This window comes from Plecotus auritus, assembly GCF_963455305.1.
Source record: "Plecotus auritus genome assembly, chromosome: 6".
Taxonomy (NCBI): domain Eukaryota; kingdom Metazoa; phylum Chordata; class Mammalia; order Chiroptera; family Vespertilionidae; genus Plecotus; species Plecotus auritus.
This window is the reverse complement of record NC_137773.1, coordinates 145393373-145411592: the sequence shown is the minus strand read 5'-3', so window position 1 is coordinate 145411592 and position 18220 is coordinate 145393373. Positions and strand designations below refer to the sequence as shown.

Below are 18220 nucleotides of genomic sequence, written 5' to 3'. Positions count from 1 at the left end.
GATAATTCCTGTTTAGCTGATGAGAAAAATGAGGTTTAGTCAGGTGAAGTAACTTACCCAATGTCATTATATGGCTAGTAGGTGAAAGAGTCTGCATTCAAACCCAAATCTAACAAGAGCTTAATTTCTTAGCTATTCTGCAAATGTTCCCAAGACTTACCAGAGTATAAGAATCCCCTGCAGCACAGATTAAATCACAGATTCCCAGACCTAACCCCAGACACACTAAATCATCTCTGTGGTAGGGCCTAGAAATCTGTATTTTACCAAGGGCCCCAGGTGACTCTTATTAGGAAGTCTTGGAGGCACTGGATAAGCTCTACCCATGTGCACTGTACAACTACCACTAAGGACAGCCATCTCCTATTTGTTAAAACAAATGTGTTCCCTTCATCTATAGAGCTAAGAGTGGGCATTCTGGGGGGACAAAGGAGGGACACTCAGCTCACAGGAAGAGATTCTCAGAAGAAGCAGTGCATGAGCCGAATCTCAAAATTACTGCAGCCCTGGCCAGTGTGGCTCAGATGGTTGGGTGTCATCCTGTGGACCAAAAAGTCCCACTTCGATTTCTGGTCAGGTCACATGCCCCAGTTGCAGGCTTGATCCCTGGGGTGCATGCAGAAGGCAATGGATCAATGTTTCTCTCTTTCTCTACCTCTCCTTCCTCTCTCCCTAAAATAAATAAATAAATAAATAAATAAATAAATAAATAAATAAATAAATAAATAAATAAATAAAAGAATTACAGAAGTCATCCAGCAAAGGAGACAAAGGCATCTCTGGTCAAACTCACAGCACTGGCAAAGGTACAGAGGCATAGGAATGTGCTTCTACTAGTATGTTCAGGGGATCCTATGTTCCAGGCACACATGTGGTTAAGTAGCCAGAAACCTGATGGAGACAGAGGTGGGGTCCAGGCCTGAAGGGCCACTGGCCTTGGTTTCACACAGCCTATGAAACATGACCTGCATCTCTTACATCTTTTTTCTCTCCCACCTCCAGTTTCATATGAAGTTGGTGGAACAGGCTTCACCATCCCTGCCTTCCCACCCTCGACCAAGCCCTGTCTCTCACTCCCTTTCCTGTCTCAAGAAAACCATTGCTGCAGGAAACCCTCAATCAAATCTTCTATGGGACACTGAGCTATCACCATGGCGCGGTCTCTCCTTCTAACTTGAAAACTGATGGGGATAACAGGCTCTGGCTACTTTTTACAACTCTTAAGTAAAACTCATCAAAGATCTGTGTGCTGGGAGAAACCAAGATGGCAGCATAGGTAAGCACCTAAACTGCTGCCTCGCACAATTTCAAAACTACAACTAAAAGAACAGACATCAGCCGAAACCGGTTTGGCTCAGTGGATAGAGCGTCGGCCTGCGGACTGAAGGGTCCCGGGTTCGATTCCGGTCAAGGGCATGTACCTTGGTTGTGGGCACATCCCCAGTGGGAGGTGTGCAGGAGGCAGCTGATCGATGTTTCTCTCTCATCGATGTTTCTAGCTCTCTATCCCTCTCCCTTCCTCTCTGTAAAATATCAATAAAATATATTTAAAATAAATAAATAAATAAATAAATAAATAAATAAATAAATAAATAAATAAATAAAAGAACAGACATCATCCAGAACCATAGGAAGGCTGGCTGAGTGGAAATTCTACAACTAGAAGGAAAGAGGAAAGCTCACGGAGAATCAGAGGAGCGGCAAAGGAGGGCTGAGGTACGGAGACGTGCGCAGAGAGGAAGGGCGACTGAGTGCCTGGCTGACTTTCTCTGGTGGGAGGGGGAAGGAAGCCCCTGACTGCATTGAACCCCAGTTCTGACTGCACTAAAACGCAGTTCCGGGTGAAGCCCTGTGGACCCAGGCTCATACAGGGGGAGTCTGGACTGTCAGGTAGAGAGAAAGGCACACGGAGACTCAGAGACTCAAAGACCCGGGAGAGCCGCAGCGGGTATGGAGGCGCGCACGCGAGTGCTCACAGAGAAAGCTGAATGGGGAGGTTGCCGCAGGCATTCCCTAGCGGAAGGGAGTTGGAAGCTCCTGACTGCACTGAACCCCAGTTCCGGGCGAGCCCCTGGGGACCCACGCTCTTACAGGGGGAATCTGAACTGTCAGGCAGAAACTCAGGGGAGTTGCGGAAGGCAGAGGTCTGGAGGCGCGCGCGCAAGGGCAGGGCTGACGGGAAGCCAAGACTCTCTGCTCCACCCTGAGACTCTGCCCCATCCAAGCTGAGCACAGAGGCTTTTGCAATTTTGCAAGTCTGATCCTATAAGGCTGTCTCCAGCACCGAACTTCTCCCAGCGTAGACACAGCTGATCCTCACAGCCAACTGGCTTAGAGGTCTATTCCTCCCAGTGATACCAACAACAATCAAGACTTAACTACAACAAGGCTGTACACACAGTCCACAAAGGGGTGCACCAAGAGTGTCCACCTCAGGGTAGAGCGCGCTCGGAGGGGGCAGTGGCGGCTGTGGTGTGGGCGAGTAGGTCCAACTTTCCTGCTGGCCTGAGAGCGTTGTGGCGCGGAGGGGTGCGATGTCTGAGAAAAATCAGCCGGTAGACTTGGGTCTCCTGGAAAAAGACGAAGAGTTCGAGGAGTTTCCTGCAGAAGACTGGACTGGTTTAGATGAAGATGCACATGTCTGGGAGGATAATTGGGATGATGACAATGTAGAGGAAGACTTCTCCAATCAGTTACGACCTGAACTAGAGAAACATGGTTATAAGATGGAGACCTCATAGTATCCAGAAGAAGTTTTGAAGCAACCTAAAATTGAACTATTGACTAAATTCTAGGGCACAGAATCCAGGATGAATAAACTTAGAAAATGTTTATTTCATTACTTGCTTGGCTTTATTTTTGCTTTTGTAACACAAAAAATAAATGTTTTGATCTAAAAAAAAAAAAAAAAAAAAAAGAGTGTCCACCTCAGGTTAACTGGGGAGGCTGACCCACTGGGCCATATAGGAAACCTAGCACACAAAGCTACCCTACCAACTCAGGGAATCAACGAAAATATGGAGGCAAAGAAACAGATCACAAACAAAAGAAATGGAGGAAAACAAATGACTGGATATAGAATTCAAAACCACGGTTATAAGGCTTTTCAAGAATATCCTAGAAAAGGCCGATAAATTTAACGAGACCCTCGAGGATATGAAAAAGGACCAACTAGAAATTAAACATACACTGACTGAAATAAAAAATACTATACAGAGACCCAACAGCAGACTAGAGCAATGCAAGAATCAAATCAAAGATTTGAAAAACAAAGAAGCAAAAAACACTCAACCAGAAAAGCAAAAAGAAAAAAGAATCCAAAAAGTTGAAGATAGTGTAAGAAGCCTCTGAGACAACTTCAAGTGTACCAACATCAGAATTATGGGGGTGCCAGAAGAAGACAGAGAGCAAGATACTGAAAACCTATTTGAAGAAATAATGACTGAAAACTTCCCCTACCTAGTGAAAGAAATAGACTTACAAGTCCAGGAAGCGCACAGAACCCCAAACAAGAGGAATCCAAAGAGGACCACACCAAGACACATCATAATTAAAATGTCAAGGGCAAAAGACAAAGAGAGAATATTAAAAGCAGCAAGAGAAAAACAGTTAATTACCTACAAGGGAGCACCCATACGACTGTCAGCTGATTTCTCAACAGAAACTATGCAAGACAGACCGGAGTGGCAAGAAATATTCAAAGTGATGAAAAGCAAGAACCTACAACCAAGATTACTCTACCCAGCAAAGTTATCATTCAGAATGGAAGGTCAGATAAAGAGCTTCACAGATAAGAAAAAGCTAAAGGAGTTCATCACCACCAAACCAATATTATATGAAATGCTGAAAGGTCTTTTTAAAGAAGAGGAAGAAGAAAAAAGTAAAGAGAAAAATTATGAACAACAAATACATATCTATCAACAAGTGAACCTAAAAATCAAGTGAATTGAAAATCTGAGGAACAAAATAAACTGGTGAATATAATAGAATTAGGGGCATAGAAAGGGAGTGGACTGATAATTCTCAAGGAGAAAGGGTATGGGGGGTGGAGGAAGAGACTGGACAAAAATCGTACACCTATGGATGAGGACAGTGGGGGGGAGGTAAGTGCAGAGGGTGGGGTGGGAACCGGGTGGAGGGGAGCTATGGGGGGAAAAAGGAGAAAAAATTGTAATAATCTGAACAATAAAGATTTATTAAATTAAAAAAAAAAAGAAATGGGGACTCAGAACTGTTGGACATTGAAATTGGGACTCAAACATTTTTTGTTATTATATGTTTATTTCTAGTCTGCAGAGGCAAGATTTTTTAAAGGAAAGAAATGGGGAAAAAATAGATACAGAGGCAAAGAAGCATTGAACAGACTGTCAAACTACAGCGGGAAGGCAGGGGAGTTTGGGGGGGTGGGCTGTAAGAGATCAACTGAAGGACTTGTACACAGGCATATAAGCATAACCAATGGATACAAGACACTGAGGGAGGGGTGGCAGGTAAAGGCATGTACTGGGGGGTAGGGGAGGCCCGGGGGAGGTCAATGGGGGGGGGGGGAGGAAACATATGTACTACTATTTGTAATACTTCAAACAAAAAAAAAAAAATTAAAAAAATAAAAAGATCTGTGTGCTGATTCCCGGGACACTAACAAGGCAAATGCAGCATAGGAGAGGAACGTGGAATATTGACCGGGTCCATGCAAGCCATGCACCTTTGTCTATTGTTGAAGAAACCAGGGGAATGTCAATTGGATACTACCAGTGACCCCACATTTCTGCCCCGGGAAAGCCATCAGGAGAGTGCCAGCCCCTTCCCATCTGAAATGGTTGCCCAGGAGTGCCAGCAGAGACTCAGAGCGGATAGCAGGCAACCACTCCACTGCCCGCCCTGAGCACCAATAACAATAAGAGCAAACCCTGAGACAGCACTCGCTGTGCCCGGCACTGTTTTAAATACTCCACATGAGTGAGCTTACTGAAGCCCTTCAACAGCCCTGTGAGGTGGGGATAAGTGGAAGCGGCTCTAGTTTACAGACAAAGAAATGGAGACACTGAGATTAAGTGATTTTCCCAATGCCACGCACTAGCAAATGGCAAAGCTGAGATTTGAGCCCAGAGTCTCTACTCTGAGGCCCTGGACCAACCAACCAGGTAAGTGATCACCTGGCAACATAAATGAGAGCCAGTTTTGACTTGATTTGGTTGTTGGTGTCTGTCCCTTAGTCTCCTAATCAGTCAGAATGTATGATGTGGCCAGGAGAGGGGAGGCGTGAAGACCCCCACTGAGAGGTGAGTAACACAAACACCAGGGTAGAGTTTTTGCTCTTTAACAAGTGAGAACAGGAAGCTAAAGGGATAAAAAGAATAGAGGGGTTTCAGGTTTGATCCAGGAAGTCTGAAAAGATTTGGAGTTCAGTGGGGAAGGGAATAAAGGTCTTCCGAGGCCTACTGCCCACGTGGGCAGGCTGATGGCTGTGTTCCCCATAGCTGCCTATGAGATTCTTTGATGTTCAATTTAACTGAACCACATCTGCATTTATTGAGCATCCACTATGGATTAGATGCTGCACTATGTGTTTGTTATGAATAAGGCCTGGGACATAGTCCTCATGGAGCTCAAAACCCAGGGCAGGGGGTAGGGGGCAGACATGCCAATTAATGGCACTTGTGTAGTAGAAAAGTATTGGAAAATAATGTTAGGGTCCATGGTATGAGAGGTCAGATCCTTATCAATCTGACACCCCCTGAGCAACTTGTAGTCTGAAATGGCGATGTGCCGGCTCCCTTGAACCATGGTTGCATCTCCTCCTCATTAACCTCCTGCCCCCATCTACAGCGTTACAGGATGACTTCAAAGCAAACCCTCAGAGCCTGCTGGACTCTCAGAGGCAACAGAGGCTCCCATGCTCAACTAAATGTTTTTGCTTCTTGCCTTTTCCTCTTTAATTACAGCACAATTTGCATTTATATGATTTTATCCTGCCATGTTGTGGGCAGCGTTGATGATGATCGACACTCCGTAACTTCCCATCGTAGCTGGAGAGTCAGGAGGGCGGACGCCATCTCCAATAAAATCCTTTCCAATTAAACAGTTCATTGGACATGTCATGGTTTGGGGTTCTCGTTATCCTCTGATGTGCACCTCTCGTGGATATTTCTTTACACCCATCACTGTAAGAAGGTCTTAGTGCAGAAGACGCTTGGAGAATTATGCTCCCCCACTGAATGGTTGTAACGACATTGACTTGAAAACAGGCCTCCCTAGGCTTGCACTAGAAGCAGAGCCATCCTCCCCGCTTCATTGGAACCTCCTGGGCTTTACTTCCCCAGGTCTTCTGTCCTAAATGGTATCAGATGTAACAAAAGGTGAAACATGGCAAAGATGTCGACAAAATAATGTCGGACCACTAACAGGGAGCATCTACTGAGGGCAATGTGCCCACAGGTTTCTCCAACCAACACCTCAGCACGTAGCCCCTGCTCTGGATGGTGTGGCTCGCCTGGTCAATGTGCTTCACCTGGCCAGATCCACCTTATAAATAAGCAATTCTTGACCTTGTATTTTCGACCTTGTGGTTGAAAATACAAGGTCAAGAATTGCTTATTTACAACCGAAAGAGCATAAAGAAAATTCACCAAAATACCAGTGCTACTTACCTCTGGATGGTCTGATTACTAGTGTTTTTTTTCTTTTCTTCTCCCTTTGTTTTCGTGTTCTCCAAGTTGTTTTTTTAACCATTCAGTACATTCTATTTTTATAATAACATGTTTTAAAATAATACTATAGAAGTGGAAAATAAGCAAATTGTAAGTGTGGTTTATTTACAACTGATTCTATAGCCACAACCGTGGGAAAGGGAAATAAACAATGAGAGTGTCTGACCAGATCCTATACATTTAGGGCCACCTAACAAGCCTAACTACATCAGTGCCCCCTCCACTCCCCACCCCACTGCACCCTAACCAACAAACGTGAACTTCGAGTGCCCCATGGCAGCAGCCACCACCCAGACACAGCACTGTATTCCAGAACCACTCCCATTTCTTCCATGCCCGACCTGACTCCTGATTGTCGTTCAGGTCCCCTTTTACATCCTTCCCCCTGTGCCATGTCTCGCTGTTGATTTGGGCTTTGACTCAGACACTGGTTTCTGATCACTTCCACCCAGACCACCTCAAGAAGCCCCTCCCAGTACTGGCCCCCTGGTGGGCACCCTGGCTCTTGTAGGAAAAGGCTGATTTAATCCATAGGTGAGATTGTGCCAAATGGCTTGAGCCAGGCTGCCCTGGGACCCTAATTAGTGAGTTGCTTAGTCCGAAAAAAGGCATAAGTGCAGCTTTTCTTAACTTCCTCCTCCAAACACTCATTACGGCTCTTCTTGAAGCTTGAAGCCTCAGTGAGAAGGATTAGCAACAAGAAAGTGTTGCCTCTGGAGGGACCCCAGGGGGAGAAAGAAAAGTTTGTGAGGGTTAGACATGTCTAATGCTTTAGCATCTACCAACCCTGCAGCTGCCCCTCTCCCTGGACTAAGTGATACTTCAGTTATTTTTAATTAGGATAAAATGAACGTTTTCAAAACCCAAGGTAACCGATACTGGCTAACAGGTCTCACACGTCTTTTAATTCTGTCAAATGCAAAATCCAAGCAATATCTTGCTATAGCCTGTATTTCGCCCAACCATTCCCCTCCTTTCTCCAGAAGTCCTTGACCCCAGCTCTGACCTTTCTTCCTCGGTGACTGGAGCCAGTAACAAAGGGATTGCCTGCAACTTTGAGCTGAAATTCACAGGCCCAAGCAAGTTGTCTAGGAAAAGGAGAACTTCAATGTCATGACCCTTTGTATTCCTTTTCCTGGGCAAAAATTGTAGGTTCAAGGCAAACTCCAACTGCAACTTCCTTTCACTTTAATTGGGAATCATTTCTCTTTCATTCATTTATTATTTTCTGTAGGGCTGTAAAAAACAAATACAAATTCCTTTTGCTATAAACTAATGACGTATCAAAATGTTAAATAAGTAGGATTTCTAAATATAGGAGCTTTACACAGGAGAATGAGCGAGATGTTCTCCCTCCCCCAGTGTGGATACCCAGCAAACATCCCAAGCCAGGGTGCAGTGGTTTGGGCCTCCCTTAGTTAAAGACGAGAGTCTAAAATTATTAATGATCTGTGTTCTTACAAGAAGGAAAAATCATATATGGCCATCCCAGAAGTTTCGGGCCCAATTTAAGGACCAACTAAAGGGCCTGTATAATATTAACACAGCCTTCAGCTACTGCAGGCACCAACTGTCACTTACACCTCAGCAGACATCATGATTTAGGCAAAACTCTCATATTTCCAAAAGTACCTGAGTGTGTAATGACATGCATGGCATGTTCCAAAAAGAAATAGAGCCCGGCCGGCATGGCTCAGTGGCTGAGCGTCGACCTATGAACCCAGGAGGTCATGGTTTGATTCCCAGTCAGAGCACATGCCTGGGTTGCAGGCTCTATTCCCAGCGTGGGGCGTGCAGGAGGCAGGCAGTCATTCTCTCACATCATTGATGTTTCTATCTCTCTCTCCCTCTCCCTTCCTCTCTGAAATCAACAAAAAAATTTATTTTTAAAAGAGAAGAAATTTCCTTATAAATGATCAAGAAAGTCACTACTAGCCCTTTTTGTGGAAATCAAGCCCTGCTATTTCTCTGTGGCATACTCTACGCAAGGTCCCACTCGCCAGCGTGTTCTGTTCATCAGTGCAAAAGCATGAATAAAGCCATGCAACTCTCAGGCAGCTCACTCCAACGCTCTGGAAATACCTCTAAAAACACAGTTGTCTGGAAATTCCAGTGCCAGCCAAAATTAACAAAGTCCACCTTAACCCTCTCGCCTGCTGGTTACAACTAAAAAATTAGGTAAAATGCAAAAAGCAACTACTTGCAGCCTCTGAAAAGTTAACAAAAGTAAGTAGATTAGAGAAGGGAGCCAACGCTTAAAGAGTGATCCATATCAGTGAGTGAGATTCCTAGTTTTACCTTTTTCTTCTGACTTTGACCAAAGAATTGTATCACTGCAGAACTACACAGTAGACAAGGGTCCTAAAACACAGAGGAAAAAAAACTAAGCACATGATGTGGGAAAGGGCTGCTGGGAGTTAAAAGAGTATGGAAGAAATCTTAGAGAGGGGAGAGCTGGAGAAAGGGATCCTTTATTCTGTCACAAGTCCCAGGACCACCTCTAAGCTGTTTGTGCATAAGATCAACCCAAAGCACATAGCCAAGGCCCTGGCCAGTGTGTCTCAGTTGGCTGGGCGTCATCCTGAACACCAAAAGGTTGCTGGTTTGATTACTGGTCAGGGCACATGCCTGGGTTGCTGACTTGATTCCCAGCAGGGGCGGGGAGGTGGGGGGGTGTATAGGAAGCAGCTGACTGATGTTTCACTCACATCAATGTTTCTCTCTCTGTCTCCCTCTCCCTTCCTCTCTCTCTAAATATCAATTTTTAAAAAAAAAATTAAAGGGAAAAAGCACATAGCCAAGACCTTGAAATCTGAAATACAGTATCATCCACTGCCTATGTCCCAGGGAGGCACGTGCCTGGAACAGACCCAAAGCAGCATAACGAAGGCTTTAAAAACCAGATTAACATTGAAATCGCTGCCCATGTGTTGGCAAGAGGTAAACTTGCAGTTTGAACCAAATCAGATTGATTGCCTGCTAAAATAATAGGATCAACATTTTGCAGAGAATGTAACAGTACCCAAAGATTCACGACATAGTGTTCCAAATTTCCAAATTTATTATAATGAAAAAGCACTCCACTTACAAAGAAGCAGGACAATGTGACGAATTCTCAAGAGAAAGTACCATCAACAGATGCCAATTCTGAGATGATGGAATCATCAAATACTTTAAAAGAGCTATTTGTAAACATGCTCCACAAGGTACAGGTAAAACTCTTGAAATGAACAGAAAAGGGGACATTCTCAGCAGAAAAATAAAAGCTTTTTTTAAAACAGAAATTTTAGAGCTGAAAAAGAAAATATGAGTATGTGAAATTTAAAGGTCACCAAATGAGATCGAAAGCAGAATGGAAATGATAGAGGGAAAGAGTCAGCAAACTTAAAAATAGATCAGCAGAAATTATCTGATCTAAACAACGAAGAAAATCAAAGATTATGAATACAGCCCCGGGAACCTATGAGACAATACCAGAGGTCTAACCTTCTAACATTGGAGCGCCAGAATTAGAAGAGAAAAAGGTTGGTGTGGAAAAAAATATTTAAGGAAACAATGACCAAAACCTTACTAAGTTTTTTTTAAAAGATATGAGAATGAACCTCTGTATGAATGGGACCAGAAGAGAAAGATACTTATGTTGCAAGGACAACCACTGTAGAGGAGACTATTCATAACATGGACAAGATGAAATGTTCCATGGATATCAGTTACCCTACTGTTTGCTCAATAAATGGTGTACAAAGTGGGCATGTTGGCAGGGATGGCAGCTATACACAGGCTCAGCACCAAGGCTGAATTAGCTACTGCTACTACCAAGGGTCTTATATGCCAATCCTGAGCCCTTTGTAGGGCACAATTCCCCTAAGGCAGTAGTCGGCAAACTGTGGCTCTCGAGCCACATGCAGCTCATGAGCCGTGGTTTGCCGCTCTGTTGACTAATGAGTTTGCCGACCACTGAACTAGCCTCTCGATTCCAATAATTACAGGCTGTTGTTGTTCCTTGTGATTAAGCCCCTATCCAGTGGTCGGCAAACTCATTAGTCAACAGAGCGGCAAACCACAGCTAGCGAGCCGCATGTGGCTCGCAAGCCGCAGTTTGCCGACCACTGCCCTAAAGGGACAAGCCAGCCACCTAGTGGTAAGTTGATTACATTACACCCATTTCATCAGGGATGCGGCAACAATATGCTCTCACTAGACTAGCTATGTATTTGGATATGAATGTCTTCTCTAACTGTGATGCTTCTGCCAATCTGCATTGCTCACAAAATGAAACATACTCTTAGCATACGATTCAGCAATTGCACTCCTTACACAGAAGAGTTGAAAACTGATGTCCACATAAAAACCTGCACATAGTTTGTAACAGCTTTATTCATAATTGCCAAAACTTGGAAGCAACCAAAATGTCCTTCAGTGGGTGAATGGATAAATATACGGTGGTGCATCCAGACAATGGAATATTATTCAGATCTAAAAGAAATGAGCTATCAAGTCATAAAAAGACATGGAGGAAACTTAAATGAATATTACTAGGGGGCGGGGGAGGAGCCAACCTGTATGATTCCAACTATATGACATTCTGGAAAAGGCAAATCTATGGAGACAGTAAAAATATCAGTGGTTGCCAAGGGGTAGAGGGGAGGTAGAGATGACTCATCAGAGGACAGAATCTTTAGAAGAGTGAAACCACCTTGCATAATACTATAATGGTGAACACTTGTCATTATACGCTTGTTCAAACCCAGTAATGTACAACACCAAGAGTGAGCTCCAACATAAACTATGGACTTTGAGTGATAATCATGTGTCAATGTAAGTTCATTGATTGTAACAAATGTACCACTCTGGTGAGGATGTTAATAATGAGGGAGGCTATTCATGTGTGAGAGTAGATGGTATATATGAAATCTCTTACCTTCCATTCCATTTTGCTGTGGACCTAAAACTGCTCTAAAAATTAAGTCTTTTTTTAAAATGCACTCCCACAAGGTTATATACTGTTATATAAATGGTTCCATTAATATAACATTCTGGGGATGACAAAAGTATAGACTTGAAGAACAGATTAGTTGTTTCCATGGCTTTAAAAGGAGGTGGGTGTGAGGAAAGGGAAGGTAGCTAGAAAAGGGCAACAAAAGGGATTCCCACCTTGTGATGATTGACTCTCAATGTCAATATCTGGTTTGTGACGGTATACTGTATTTTTGCAAGCTGTTGCCACTGGGGGGAACTGGGTAAAGGGTACACAGGATCTCTCTGTATTATTTCTTACAATGCAGGTGAATCTACAATTTCTCAAAAAGGTTAATTTTTAAAAAGAATGGCTTGTTAATATACTCAATAACATGGATAAGTTTTAAAACATTATGCTCAGTGAAAGAGGCCAAACACAAAAGAAATCATACTATATTATTCCATTTTTGTAACATACAAACTATTCTATATGTGGCCGAAAATAGATCAGTGGTCACATGGGGCCAGGGGTAAGGGGGGATGGAATGCAATAAGGCAAAAAGGCAATAAAAATGTTTTTGTCCTGATTGTGATAGTGGTTTTATTAATGTAAATAACTGATAAAACTCATTGAATTGCACACTTTAAATGAATGTGATTTATCTTAAATGAATTGTTTTGCAATAAGGTTGATAAGAAATATAAATAAATTAATGGTCTGGAAATGAAGGTCTACAGGTCATGATATTATAAGTGAAGGCCTCTGCCCAAGCAGGTAGAATTCACCAAGGTTCTGAGAACGTTTTAAGAGCCAACCCAGCAATTAATCAACAAATATCTTTTTATTCCCTATTCACATGAAAATTACACAAGTTCCCCGAAGAACAGAACCCAGCGGAGCAATGAACCCACGGAGGTGACCACCTGGTGGAGGGATGTGGCACACACCTGAGCCAAGGACGGTGCTTAGGAAAGGGGACAGCAGCAAACACTCAGAAGCTGGGAGATGGCACCACAAGGAAAAAGAGATTTGGACAGGGCACCATCAGCATCCACTATAATGACCTTTCCCACAAACTTCTCTAATTTCATCATGTCTTTGATTAAAACTGTCACATGATTCCAACTGCACTGGGCTGGGGTGGGGGCATATAGCCCAAACTCTCTCCAACTTCATGTAAGACTATCACAATCTAATCCAAATTAAATCAACCATCTCTTTCTCTCTCTCTCTTCCTCCCCAACCCCCTCATTTACAGAGGTGAAGTAGGCTAGTGAGTGGAAGCAATCACCTCATCCAGAAAATCCCACTTCCTAATCCATTCACTTTAGAGTGATCCAAACTTCCTCTACAGTTGATCAAACAAAGCCGACGAGGGCACCTCCTCCTCTGTCACTTTAGCTCTGAAGATTCTGTCACTGAGGCCCTGTTTTCTTGCCTTCAGCCCTGAAGGGCTTGGGAAAGGTGGCCTGACACATGAATGGACCCTCAGGCTGCCAGGAGTGACATCCCAGCTGGTGCGCTTTCATCCCACATGTCTAATTGGGCTTCATCACAGACTTCTCAGGTGGTTGGGAGCTAATGCAGTCTGATGGGAATCAGAAGGCACCGTTAGCTGCTGTCTCTGGGGCCACAGGACCATGTCAACATGCTGATGCCAGAACACAGCCACAGCCTCACACAGGGGTATCGGACTGGCAGCAGAGGCTGTGTCAGCCAAGCAGAGCCATCGCTTAAAGATGACAATATGGCCCTGGCTGGTGGCTCAACTGGTTGGGCATTGTCCTGGTCCGATTCTGAGACAGGGCACATGCTGGGTAGCAAGCGCAATCCTGGGTAGGGGTGTGCAGGAGGCAGCCAATAGATATTTCACTCTCAGATCGATGTTGCTCTCTCTCCCTCTCCCTTCCTTCCTCTCTCTCTAAAAATCAATTTTTTTAAATATATTTTTATTAATTTCAGAGAGGAAGGGAGAGATAGAAATATCAACGATGAGAGAGAATCATTGATCGGCTGCCTCCTGCACACCCCCTACTGGGGACCAAGCCCGCAATCCAGGCATGTGCCCTTGACCGGAATTGAACCCTGGGACCCTTCAGTCCACAGGCTGATGGATGCTCTATCCACTGAGCCAAACCGGCTGGGGCTAAAAATCAATTTTAAAATCTTTAGAAAAATAAATAAACAATAAAGATGACAATATGCCATGCAGCTAAGTGCTGGTGCCCTTCATCAGGGAGGAAAGACTTTTCCCTGAGGGGCCGGCAGATCTGGCCACTCATCCCAGGACCTCTGGATCAGATGCCCACGCCACTCTAACCAAATTTAACAATTACAGCATCCCTGTCACAGAGTGTGGTTCGCGAGTCCTTCTGCCAGTGCTGTTCTGCCCTTTTCACAGGATGGGCACCCGAGGCTTCAAGAAAGCCACCTGCTAGCCCCCCTAGGGCCTGAGATTCACATTCAAACCTATTTCCCTCTCCTAACCATCCTACCCCAGAGAGAAGAAAACAGAACAGGAAACAGAAAGGCTCAGACGAGTAAGACTAAGCCCATGTCATTCCTTCCAGCCCAGGCAAGAAGGAGGTGTTGACATAGGGTTCTTATGACCCTCAACACTGCCTTTTCCATGTCGTTCTTCATGAAGCAGGGAGGAGAGGGGTTCCCTTTGTACTGCTTTGGGAAGGGGGTCAACCACAGGAGGAGATCAAAGGCACAAAGTGGGAAGGAACCTATTGGTGTATTCACAGCGGGGAGATGGAGCCGAGTGGGTGACCAGTAGCAGAAGGAATGTGAGGGGGAGCCAGATGATAAGGGGCCTGAAGGAAAGACAGAAGTCATTGCTAGGAGCCCACAGGGGCTTTGGAAGTGAGGATACTGACCACTGCTTTGTCCCCATCACGCAGCATGGCACCCAGCTTGCAGAAGACAATAAATGAGTAAATAAAGGGGAAATTCTGGAGATACAGATAAAGGTGTGGCTGCAGAAAACTAGCCAGCCCCAGTTATTACACCATTTGCCAGAGAAAATTCTCCTCCCGTAAATCAGCAGGCCTGTCCTGTAAGTCAGCACCAGGCCAGCTGCTGGCTCAGGACCTGTCACCTGCCTCCTACCACCCTCAATGAGATGTGATTGCTGAAGGGAAGCAGCTAATTGCATGATGTTTTATTAATCCTCTCTCCATGAAATATTAATTGCAAACTTTCACAAATACAAAGATCTGCCTGCTTTTTAATGGCTCGGGTCTGCCATCTCCCAAGTGAACGTTTGAGAGTTTGCTGTTGAGGGACAATGGTGACAAGCATGATGCCAGATCCTGTAGAAGGAGCACAGCTGACAGCCCAAAACACAAGGGGATGCCAGGAATGCATCCCTCAGTGAGACCTCTGTCCTGTAGTCAGAGTTCTGTTCAGGGGGTGGAGGGGGAGCATGGCTCCATCGTGCTATGCAATGAATTAGTCTGAGAGATTTATGTTCAAATACCCCACCCACTTGGACCCCTGCAAGAGGAGGTCATCAGCACCAACACAGCAAGGATTGTATTGTGAGACTCACCTCTTCCTGCCCCTCTTTTCCCTGAGATTGGTTCACCTGGGGGGAAGGGAGGGAGGAGCAATAAAGAGAAACATGAGCCTTAAGCCAGATGTGTTGACTGAATTCTAAGAGTAGTGTGTAGAGAGAGAGCCCCTGGGAAGGCACATGGACATTTCTTTAAATTGTCAGCTGAATCCAGGGTGGTAGGCAAAGCCATGCCCTGGAAACACATCCTGCCAAAAGGCGGAAGTGTTGTCAGCTTGACCTTCATCTCTGTCCAGGTGCCAGGGAGTGGGTTTTATTATGTAAATCCATCCAAGCACCAGGAATGAATAGGAAAACTTCCTGGTATTTGGGGGTATAAAATAAACACACTGCATCCATCGGCTCTGGGTCACTGTCCCTCCATCAGAAGAGGGCAGCGGTCCTACCCGGTCCCAGCTTTTTCCTTCCATCTCTGTGTCTTTTTCTTTCATTTTCTCAATCCCCAGCCGCCCCTACTCAGGAACTGGACCGCTCTCTAGCCGAGATGGACGCCGAAAAGAGAGAAATATCCACAATGGTGGTTCCTGGAAACAGGAGGGAAGACACTGGCTTGCAGGGATGGAGTGGGACAGGTGGATAGAGCTTTAGGAGGACTCTCAGCGCACTTCACACCTAGCCCTGGAAGGCTGCTATGGGATGCCTGCTAGCCTGGAGCCAAGACCAAGCCTTGTACCCCCACAAAGGGACTTCTGTATGAGTGGGAGAAGTGGGCACGGCCACTCCCCGAAATTATCTCCACAGCCAGGACCCAGCACCAGACTCAGAGGCTAGTTCCATGGCAATAAGAGAGATGGTTCCAGGGCCAGGATGCCCAGCCTGGAGAAAGGGTCACTGGGATATACCTCTAGGAGCCAAAGGGAGGTAGGGCTGCCCCTCTAGCAGGTTCCCTAGAGGTGGAGGGGCCACCTCGATCACTGGGCCTAAACCCCACACAGCACCATCATGGAGACAACCAGCAAAGGCCCTCAGCGATGGCTGGAGCCTGCCTGAAGCAGGGTCTGCAACACTTCCCGTGGCCAACATGAAGGAGGCTAAAGAGGGAGCCTTCACCTCCCCATCACTCTTCACTACCCCCAAACCCCTGATGAGATACACTGGGGAAAGGGGGCAGTCCCTAAACCAGACCACACACACCCTCCTCAGTCTAAGAAGGCAGGGCCACAGCTCTAGCCTGCACTGGAGAAAGGGGAGAATTTTACCAAAAAGTTTGAAACCAAAGTAGATATTTCATTATAGAATTGGGAAAACTGTGGCACAGAGAGATGAAATCACTTATCAAGATCCCACAGTACATGGCAGAGCAGAGACCCAAGCTCCCAACAAGGCGGCCCTGCCTCTGCCTAGCAGCTGCTGCTCTGATCAACGCTATGAGGAGGAGGAAGATAGTAATAAATGACAAACTCCTCATAGGCAGACGAGACTTAATGAAGACTTTTAAATGTTCAAAGTAGTGAAAAGATAATGATCCTCCTATCCCCAAATATCATTAAAATTAAAAATTATAGTGCTCAGTGAAAATAAGTCACAAAATGTCCATGTATACTGAAATTGAAATAGCTTTTCTCTGGATATGACTGAAATATTCTGTAGCTCATCATGCTGAGCATTTTGTGATGTACTTTCCATGACCCTACTTGGCTGATGGCCTAAATATATGTTTGGTACCTTGGGGCCCTGAGGGCAGGGGCCAGGCCTGGTGCTTCTGTTTCCTGTGTCCAGTAGAGGGCCTCACACATTCCTTCTCTATGAAGGTTTGTTGCATGAATGCTTGACTGTGTTTCCCTATCTAGTTGGGTAGCCAGATTAAATGTGGGCTACCTAGTTAAACTTGAAAATTCAGATAAACAATAACTTTTTAGTATAAGTGTGTCCCATGTAATGTTTAACTGGCATCCTATATTTTTGTTAGCTAAATCTTGCAATCCTACCCTCTCGGTATAAGAGGAACTCAGAAAAGGGAAAGTTAAGTGCGGCTTGGAGCCAAAGCAGAGGCTGTCATGGAAGAACAGGGCTTGAGCTGACTCAAGAAGGAAACATAAAATCCAGTGTTGATGGCACCTCCTGGAGTTGTGCAACCCAGTGACCCTGAGAGATGGAGGGCATTCCTGGCAGAGAAACCGGCATGATGAGAGGCCTAGCAGCCGTGGGCAAACTATGGCCCGCGGGCCGGATCCGGCTGTTCTATCAGGTTCTCTTGCTCTCCCCTCCGCTCCTTTACTTTGAATTTATATTAGTTCACACAAACACTCCATCCATGCTTTTGTTCCGGCCCTCCGGTCCAGTTTAAGAACCCATTGTGGCCCTCAAGTGAAAAAGTTTGCCCAACCCTGGTAGAGGCTGAAGTGAGCATGGCAGGGTGGAGGACAGCTGCCTGGAGCACCTACAATCCAGCATTTCCAAACAACTTCTATTTCCCCATTGCCTATTTTCCTCTGTGGCCACCCCCCCGGCATCAAGCCTTTGACTAGCAGTCCCTCTGCCTGGAAATCCTTCACTTCCTCTCTGCCTGGTCACCTCCTTGTGCACTAATGAGCTTCAGTGTATCAGTTGACTCATCTCTGCCCCAAATCCTATGTGTTGATCTTAACAAACTTCCCAATGCTTGAATGGCTTTCCTGTAATCTTCCAGCATGCCTCCAACAAATATTAAAGGAAGGAGAGGATGAATTGTGCAGTGACCACATGTGGCCATCATCTGAGGTCTTGCCTGCCCAGATGAAGTCCCCCGAGCCTGTGCCTGCTTGTAGGGCCCCGGCTGCAGGTCACCTATTGAGTGTCTAGCCCAGCCTCCATGAGGCTGACAGCAACGGGAGTTAGTACCATCTTGAGAATTGTACTTCAAAAATTGAGGGTTTAATAAGCCCAAGATCTGATTTATCTGGTTAACCGTTTCCCTGAACCATTCTGACTGGGCTATTTTTAAATTCAGACCACTTCTATAAAGGGGGCCCTTAGTGCTGCCCCACAGTC

The 18220-nt window shown here is 45.3% G+C and overlaps 1 protein-coding gene across 1 annotated transcript; it reads left to right on the top strand.

Annotated features, from left to right (window-relative positions):
- Positions 1-2534: 2534 nt before the first annotated feature.
- Positions 2535-2777, top strand: LOC308251919 (26S proteasome complex subunit SEM1-like; the record flags this gene model as incomplete). Its single annotated transcript, XM_080675575.1, has 1 exon — positions 2535-2777. One exon carries the CDS (start codon positions 2535-2537, stop codon positions 2739-2741), a length of 207 nt encoding a protein of 68 aa, XP_080531701.1. The 3' UTR covers positions 2742-2777.
- Between the last annotated feature and the right edge of the window lie 15443 nt (positions 2778-18220).